The sequence below is a fragment of the Ipomoea triloba genome, chromosome 4, assembly GCF_003576645.1.
Source record: "Ipomoea triloba cultivar NCNSP0323 chromosome 4, ASM357664v1".
Classification (NCBI taxonomy): domain Eukaryota; kingdom Viridiplantae; phylum Streptophyta; class Magnoliopsida; order Solanales; family Convolvulaceae; genus Ipomoea; species Ipomoea triloba.
In genome coordinates this window covers 27,218,825-27,228,864 of record NC_044919.1, presented here as the reverse complement: position 1 = coordinate 27,228,864, position 10,040 = coordinate 27,218,825, and the positions used below count along the sequence as shown (strand labels likewise).

At 33.5% G+C, this 10,040-nt stretch overlaps 1 protein-coding gene across 1 annotated transcript in view; it reads left to right on the top strand.

Moving 5' to 3' along the window:
* The first annotated feature begins 1,064 nt into the window (after positions 1-1,064).
* The window catches only part of LOC116017075 (MDIS1-interacting receptor like kinase 2-like), a 13,742-nt gene continuing 4,766 nt past the window's right edge, over positions 1,065-10,040 (top strand). The window contains exon 1 of the mRNA XM_031257597.1: positions 1,065-2,629. Coding sequence (XP_031113457.1) covers positions 1,188-2,621 — 1,434 coding nt within the window. The 5' untranslated portion in view covers positions 1,065-1,187 and the 3' untranslated portion in view covers positions 2,622-2,629. The remainder of the gene's footprint in view (positions 2,630-10,040) is intronic.

Below are 10,040 nucleotides of genomic sequence, written 5' to 3'. Positions count from 1 at the left end.
CTTGATCATTCTTTTTCCTGTTATTTTGTTCAATGGAGCTACTAATTAACCATTTTTTAATTCTTAAAATTAGTTAGGAATATACTATTGATAGTTTTATTGGGACCGAGTCCATCATAAACCGGGTATAAGGGTACAAAATGGGAGGTAAGAAGAAAGCACATTTATTACCTAGTGCGGACCGCGTATAGGGGTATAGAATGGAGTAAGAAGAAAGCAACTTTATTACCCGAGGCGCAATACCCAAAATAGTACGTACAAAGCCCGGAATATTGGTTCAAAACGACAGCCCAAAGAATACAAATAATAAATACTATAGCCTTAAGGAATTGAATATGGCCCAAAATGGTGGCCCGAATAATAAATAAATAAAGAGGCTAGGAAACTAATAAATAAATTAGAACTAAATATGTTAGCCGGCAGGACAGAGAAGACTCAGACCAGTGGACCAGAAGACACTTGGTGAGTTAAATATGTCTTTTAAAGGGAGGAATTGTGCTTATTTATATTATTGTAGGACTCACGGATCTTTGACAAATAGACAGCATCTGTTAGCATTCATTCTTGGCCACACAAGTGTCCCCACTACTTTGTTTCTAGTGCACTCCCATGCATAAGTGGAGCTTCCTAGCCTTTAATACACATGATCTTGAGTTGCTTGGTGGTTTAGACTTGTGATATTATGTTTGAGGTTGTGGATTCGATTCTTGTTGACTATACTTTCTTTAATTTTAACAAAATATTGATTAATCACATTTATTTTTTTAAATTGATCAAAGTCATTTCATACAATATTATACACTTTTAAATCTAATAATTGAAGTACACTATGAGATGATGGATTCAAATCCACGGGCTCAACAAAAGTCAAAATCAGACGTGTAGGCTAGCAGTCAATTGTGCACGCCTTCTAGTTCTAGTCAGAGGAATTGTAGTCAACTTTCTATTCCTCTGAACTCTGATCTTCTAAATTTGTATCCATATCCAAATAATAATAATAATAAATAACAATTTTAGCAATGGCCGCAAAACGTCTCCTCTTCTGCAGTTCATTCCCACTTCATCCATAATCCCATCTTGCTGTCTACCACCAAAAAACAGCTCACTCCAGCCGCCCAATTTGCCCAAATTTTGTCCATAAATAACCAAAACTTCCACAAATCACATCCCATAATACCTTAACAATAATGCATCCTCCCACTGCTCTTTTGCTCTCTCTTACTGTCCTCTTCTCTCTCTGCCATGCAGTAACGGCAGCATCGTGCCACCCGGACGATGAAGCCGGCTTGCTCGGGTTCAAGTCGGGTATAACTAGTGACCCGTCCGGGCTCCTTTCTTCTTGGGTACCCGGATCCAATTGTTGTCAATGGTCAGGTGTACGATGTGAGACGAAAAATAGGGTCACGACTCTGGCCTTATACGGGCAGGAAGAGTTTAATCAAACCCTTAAAGGTACCATCTCCCCAGCACTTGCCAAACTCAAGTACTTAGATACCATTTTACTCCAATATTTAAAAGGCTTAACCGGTCCTTTTCCAAATTTCCTTTTCAACCTCCCAAGAATCCAAACTGTTTTCATTGTAGACAACAAGTTATCCGGTAGAATACCCAATACCATTGGAAAACTAACCCAAGTACTTTTATTAAGTTTTGAGGGGAACCGGTTCACCGGTCCAATACCGAGTTCAGTGGGCGAGTTGACTCAGTTGACTGAGCTTAACTTTGGTGGCAACCTCCTCACTGGCACCATTCCGGACAGTATCCGGCAACTCAAGAAACTCACATATTTGAGCCTGGAAAAGAACAGACTCTCCGGCAACTTGCCGGACTTCTTCGACTCTTTCCGGGAGCTCATAAGGCTCAAACTTTCGTACAACAGATTCTCCGGCAAAATCCCAAGCAGCATTTCGAGCCTGTCACCCCAGTTACAGTTTCTGGAGCTCGGGCACAACAATTTAAGAGGGAAAATCCCAGATTTTCTTGGAACATTCCAGGCAATATTAACCATAGATCTTTCCGGGAATCATTTCTCCGGCGTTGTGCCGCAATCTTTCTTGAACTTGACAACCCTGTTTGACCTCGACCTTTCTCACAACTCCCTGGAGGACCCATTCCCAGAAATGAAAGTGGCACGCGCCCAGACACTGGACTTGTCTTACAACAACTTCCACCTAAAGGATATTCCCAGCTTCGTTACCTCGTCTCCGAATATGTTCACCTTAAGGCTTGTAAAATGCGGGCTCAAGATTAACCTTGATGATTGGAAGCCGCAGGAGTATTTGTTCTACAATTATATCGATCTGTCGGAGAATGATATAACAGGGAGTCCCGTGGGGTTGCTGAACAGGACGGATTATATGCGGGGGTTTTATGCATCAGGGAATAAGTTGAAGTTCGATTTAGAGAAACTGAGGATTAATGTGGCGGAACTGAAGGAGTTGGACCTTTCTAGGAATATGGTGTTTGGGAAAGTTCCTGAGGACATTGCCCAGCTTCAGAAGGTGAATCTCAGCCATAATCGGCTGTGTGGTCAGCTCCCGCCGACGAATTTCTCGGCCAGTGCGTTCGCCGGAAATGCATGCCTCTGTGGTGCTCCGTTGCCGCCATGCAAAGCCGCTTGAGCGTTGGGATTTTCTTGGCTATGCCACCTTTTTCAGTTCTGTTATCTGTTACTTAACTGAACACAGTTCTTTTTTTACAGTGTACTAGGAATGAAATCAATGAAACGTACTTGGTAAATTTGCTTATTATGAACCAATGATTGGTCTCTTAATTGTCATCTTTAATTTATTTGAAGAGTAAATTCCATTTTTGACCCTAGATTTATAAGTGACAATCCACTTTTAGTCCTTTTTTTTTATTAAAACATCCACATTTGGTCATAGTATTATTGTGGCATGACCATTTTTGGTCCTCCATCAACAAAATCGTTGAAATATCGGTAAATACAAATGTATTTTGGTCATTTTTATACAAAGTGAATTGACCCTACTATATTTGTATGTTTATTTTTTTTTGAAAAAATTCATAATTGAAGACCGAAATGTCTTCGTATTTAACGACACTAGAACTCTTTCAAAAAAAAACGACATTAGAACTATTTTGGTAATAAAGGATCAATAATGGTCATGCCACAATAATATTAGGACCAAATGTGAATATTTTAATAAAAAAGAACTAAAAATGGACTGTCACCTATAAATTTAGGACAAAAATAGAATTAACTCTTATTTATATAAATAATTAAACAAGAAAATGAAATTGCTTATACATAATTATATATGATCGTCAAACTTTACTCCAGACAATCTTTGACTGCATCCACTAAGTGTTAAATCTTGAATTATACTTCTATACTTCTATACTATTAATAAAAAACAAAATCCTCCATTTTAACTTTCCACCCAAAACAGTTTAATAAAAAAGGACTAAAAATGGGCTATCACCTATAAGTCTAGGACCAAAAATAGAATTAACTCTTATTTTAATAAATAAATAAACAAGAAAATGAAATTGCGTATACAAAATTATATATGATCGTCAAACTTCACTACAGACAATCTTTGACTGCATCCACTAAGGGTCAAATCTTGAATCTATACTTCTATACTTCTATACTATTAATAAAAACAAAATCTTCCATTTTAACTTCCCGCCAAAAACAGTCTCATACTATTAAAGTTCGCGTAATAATGTAAAATACAGTAATACAATTTCTATTCGTATGGCAATTGTACATTAAAATATGACAATACAATTTCTAATACAATATATATTATTTCTTAGTTTCCTATTCATAATAAATTCTAGAATAATTACTGATCGTAATATTACAGTTCATATACTTTTCTGCAACGTAATCTATACTATTAATAATAAAAATAAAATTCTTCATTTTAACTTTTCGCCCAAAACAGTCATATACTATTAATGTTTGCGTAATATTATAAAAATATGATAATACAATTCATATTCTACTACAATTGTACATTAATATGTTAATACAATTTCTAATAAAATATTTTTTTTTCAAGAACATCTATTAATATACCTAGGAAAGATAATATAACTCAAATTCAAATTATTTGTACTCCGTAATAATCTTTACATTTTATTATTTAGTATATAAATCTTGTGTTTTTTTTTTGTTGTTTTAAATTATTGATTTACTATAATTAATTTTTTTTTAATTATAATGTACTTATTTGATTTTATTATCAAATTAATCAACACATGTGCGACATGAACATTACAGAATGACAAATATATTTAAGTTGTAACTGTTTGTGTAATGCAGAATCAAACGGTGAAAATCTATCAAAAGTACACACTTCCAAATTTCTAAATAGTCAATTTCTAAATTATTGACATTAAAGGTTGATGCATCTGTTATGTTATTGTGGAACATAGACCACTCTATTAGTCTTTGCAAGGGTACGTGTATCATTGTCACAAGATTGGCAGATCACAATGTCGAAACAAGAATAGTTAATGGGACACATAAATAAATCAAAGTTCTTATCCATTGAATGTCTTTCACTCCTTCTTATTTGAGATTATTGCCCTTCAAGTTGGACATGCTTGCATATGCCATGACTATCAACAAAAGTCAAGGCCAAACACTAACTCATGTTGGACAAATCAGTGTTTAACCACGATCAATTCTACGTGACTTTTTTCCGAGTCACCCATCCTAATGGCCTAAAGCTAAGGTGTTCGCGCTAGACGATGGTGGACAATATTCTGTTAATACTACCAATGTCGTTTACAAAGAGATTTTCGATAATGTGTAATTCGAACTGATGATATTATGTTTTTTTTTTCAAAGAGCAAATTTGCCCAAGTTATACAAAACCTAAACACTGATATAAAAAATTCTCAAAGTTTCAGCGCCGAATGCTTACATCTACACATTAGCTATTAATTCAACAATTATTTGGTCAAATTCATGCAAGGATAACATCACAAAACATAATAGATCCAAATCATCTTTTCAAGTGGACTATATAATATTTGATATGTAGTATTATCATTTATATAATTATATATACCGATCCAAATATTCTTAAAATAGTATAGCAAATTCATTCTGTGCACCGCACTGGTGCGAACACTATATACACTATAGCTAGCTAGTTTATGTTTATTAGTAAATTTTAAAAGTAATATTTTTTATATAATTAAAATGATACCAAAAATTTAATTAAAATAATTCTTTTCTACTAATTTTTTTTAATATGTTGTTGGGTGCTAAGTGAATTGGGAATCTGATAATAAATAGTAGGATGCATTTCTTGTAAAGTTCATGTGGGATCGTATTAATATCGAACACTTGAAAAATTAATGTTCGTGGCGGCCTACTCTAGACAAGCTCACACTTTGAACTCTTCTCAACAAAAAAAATACAAATTAAATTATAAGGTATATAATTGATGTTGTCTAGGTACATAATTCCATTGCACAAGCTAAGGTACATAAATATTAGTCTTTATTTTTTATAATCTGTTTAATCTCATTGCATAACGTGATCTGGTGTTTTCCAAAAGAGATGCACCAGGCTTCATATTTATTAATTTGGTAACTCAAGAAAGAAAGATGTTCTATACAAATAAAAAAAAAAAAAAGCCATATCACCCATGACCGTGGACTAAAGGGGTGGAAAAACAGCCGGAAACCTGTGCTACGTTTTTTTTTTTTTTTATATTTTAAATTCTATTTTTTAGCCAAGCACATTGTGCTCAGATTGCAGAGTAGTGGCTCTATCATATGGGAGGTCATGAGTTCGAGCTCTAGTGGAGGCAGATACTACAATGTAATAGAGTTAGTTGTATTCAAAAAAATTCTATTTTTTTTTAATAAATAACATTATTTTAATATTATTATAAATTTTTATATCTTAAATAAAATAATTACAATGTTTAATTATACAATTCTACCCATTTTCCAGAAAATGGACTAAACACACAAAGATAGTTTTCCATAATACATCCAAACACCGGAAATGAAACTGTTTTCCGGAAAATGACTAATTTTCCAGAAAACATTTTCCAAAAGTCATTTTATTGTTTTCCAAACGGACCCTTATTTTTTTCTATTTTGTCAGGTACTCCATTCTTGTGAATTGTGATGGAAGCTGAATGCTTTGAATAAGTTTTTTTGTTCTTTTGGTATATACAGTCAATTGTTGAGCTTCAATATTTGTTAATGTTGTTAAGTTTAATATGAATTTTGGGTGTAATTCAGGATTTGAGATTTAAGGCTGCTCCATACCCAAAGTCGGTAAATATAGGCACGTCTAAGGATGGTTAATGTTGTTAAGTTTAATATGAGGGTTTTTTTTTTTTTTTTTGTAACCCCGAGTTTGAGATCTAAGGATGGTTAATGTGGTTAAGTTTAATATGTGAGGTTTATTTTTGTTGTAACCCAAAATTTGTGATTTAAGTCTACTCCATAAAAATCAATTACTTGTTGAGGCTTAGCAATGGAACATATACTAAGAAAGAATTTTAGAAAGTTTGTGTAGAACATGGAATTCATATGCACTATACAATGCGTAAGACAATACAACGGAATTATGTTGTTGATTGACTTAATAGGACCATTGTTGAGAGAGCAAGGTGTCTTAGCTTGAAATTTGAGATCTCTAAGTGTTTTTGGCAAAAGTAATGAACATGACATGTTATTTGATCAGTATAGCACTACGACCATCGCTTGGTGGCAAGGTTCCTGAGGAGGTTTGGTCAAGTAATCTTGTGATTGTTGATAATTTATGAGTTTTTGGTTATCCTAGATATGGTCTTATTCTAGGTGATGAGAGATCAAAATTAGATCCAAAATTAAAGAAGTGTACCTTTTTGAGCTTCAAGACAAGTGTAAAAGGATACAAGTTTTGGCAAGGCCGACCCAAATATTTATAGGCCCGGGGTAAAATTAAAAAAAAAATTATCTTAATTTTAGTAATCGTTTTTGAACCCCTTGTTGTTTTCCTTTCATATTAAATCCATTATCATAACCTTGATTCCTTAAGATAAGATAGTTAAGTGCACCAATTAATTCATTAAAAAGTCCCAAACATCCAGTTTAAAAATTTTTAAAAAGTAATAATCTATTTTTATATTGTTATTAGACATCCATGACTTGTGTGATGCATGGACATTAAAATTAACATATTGTTACTTCTGAAATATAAAATAATAGGAAATAAAAAAAAGAATTCGGTAGTACAAAGTAAAATGTGAAATTAAGTAGCAACATTAATAACTAAAAAATGAGAATAGGATTTACAAATTGTTGAATACTTTTTTATATACGACATTCTTAATCGTATTTAAATACTCATCAATATTATTACATATTAGCACTTTTAACCCTGTTGGACTATTGACCCCTGAAAGTGCAACGTATAGCTGACCATGATTAAAAACTAGCTTTCTCAAGAACAATCCAACATGTTTTAATGTTTGTCGTTGACTTTTGTTGATTGTCATTGCATAGGAAAGAATACACGAAACTAACACTTTAGGTCTTACATGAACCCACACATGATTTTAGCTTCAATAACACTATCAACCAATCTGGTGATTATCAATTGAGTGTCGTTGCAAAGGCCTAGTGAATGGTTGATGTTTCTTAGTAGCATCACTAGGGATCCAACTTTCAATGTTAGCGAATGATTTTGAACACCAAAATATTTGATACCATTTAAAAATTCCGGTGTATGTAAGTCGGATAGCATATCAACATTTGCATCTGATTTGCATACTGAATTGCAACTCAAATAAGTTCTACCATCGTCTTCAAAAAAAAAAAAAAGTTCTACCATCTGCTTCATTCAAATCATTCATATACTTGTTTAAAAAAAAATCATTCATATACTCATTGATGCTATCAACCACATCCAGTGTTGGGACTAGAACAACACGATTCTCAAGAAAGTATTCTTCGTTGATGAGAAACTCGTTTCTCCACTCTCAATATATAAAGGAGGGAATGGGGATGTGATGGTGATTATTTAGTGATCCCCATTTGGTTGAGGGACAAGTTTGGAATAGGAATCAAGATGGAATGGAGATTATTTTGTAATCCTATTAGATTCATGGACATGGATGGTAAATACACACACATAAGGATGATGTAGGTGCAAATATGTTCCTAGGTAAAAAGTGAGGGATTGATATGATCTATCAATTTGGATAGATAGAGTTCTGAAAAATAAGGAAAAAAGAGCGGATTCAATTTTATATTTATTGCAAACTTGCAAACTTGAAAGTTTGCAATAAATATAAATTGACTCCCTGTTTTGTTTATTTATTTTTTTACTCTCAACCATTAATATAATGAATCTAATGAGTGGTTAAGATCAGTCTTCACACTTTACAGGAGGAGTTGTTCTCATTTGAATTCACTTATACACACATGCACATGAATAGTGATGGGCTCCAATTCTTTCTCCTTATATTTAAATTTATTACATGTTTTAAATTTTGATTATATGTAATATATATAATTAATATTGAGAACGAGAATCCTCCACAAAGAATCTCTAGTGAAATTTTGTAAACACAGAGAATCATCACCCTTGCATAATTTTTCATGTGTCCGGATGCGAAAAATGTATTTCCCGAATGCAAGAACGGGGTGGTGCAGGGGTAGGGTCAATGTGAAAAATCAAGTTTAATTTGACGGTGAAGAATATGCCCACGTATTCTTTGTCTTGTGACCCCTTATAAATTATGTAGAGTTTATTACCAAAATGGTCCATTGACTATTGCGAAATTACTAATTTGGTCCTCAACAATTTTTCGTGACCAATTAAGTCCCTTGACTTTGAAAAATTTAACCAATTTAGTCCTCCGTTTATTTTTCCGTAAACATCCGGTACATCAAGACCAAATTGGTAATTTTGCTATAGTCAATGGACCATTTCAGTGAAAAATTAAGGGATAAACTACAAATAAGCCATCGTACTATTTGGCAACAAGCAATTAGGTCATCCAACTCAAATAACCCCCAAATAAACCATCGAACTCAAAAAAATAAAGCAATTGAGCCACTAAAACCGAAAAAAAAGAGCAATTAACCCATTTTTAAAATTTTCGGCAACAAATTCTGGCACCTGCGACCATTTCTAACAATCGGCGGTGATGCCGGTCGCCATTTCAGGCGAGGGCAACCAGAAATGGTCGCCCTCGCCGAAAATGACGTCGCCGCCGATGCCGAAATTTGTCACCGAAAATTTTAAAAATGGGTTAATTGCTCTTTTTTTTTTGGGTTTCAGTGGCTCAATTGCTTTACTTTTCCGAGTTTGATGCCCTATTTGGGGTTATTTGAGTTGGATGACCTAATTGCTTGTTCCCAAATAGTACAATGGCTTATTTGTAGTTTATCCCTTAATTTTTCATTGAAATGGTCCCTTGACTATAACAAAATTACCAATTTGGTCCTAATTTAATGGATGTTAACGGCAAACTAAACAGAGGACTAAATTGGTTAAATTTTTCAAAGTCGATGGACTTAATTGGGCACAAAAAATTGTCATGGACCAAATTGGTAATTTCACAATAGTCGAGGGACCATTTTGGTAATAAACTCAATTATGTATCATGGTTGTGACCACCTAAAACAAACCCCCACCTCTATCTGCAATGTCAAGCATTTTTTATTTTTTTTTAGTGACAAGAGAAATTTGATTGCAGTCATTATCCAATGATATGCATTTGGTAAATTTTACCTTGTGACCCTAAGCAACAATGCATTAAAGGACTACGTACAAAAAGGTAAATGATGTGGAATGGGTAGATTTCATATTGTGACCCTAACAAACAATTCATTATCAAAGGACAACGTACAAAGATGTAAATCAGGTTAGGTTGTCATAGTTGACCGACTCAAACCAAAAATACTAATAAGTCATTTTCATTGGGGTTAAATTTGTAACTCGGTGATTATCAAGTCAATAGGTTAACCAATTTAGTTAGTTGCCCCATCTCTCTGTAATCAACTATTTCAAAAAAAAAAAAAAAAAAAAAAAAAAAAAAAAA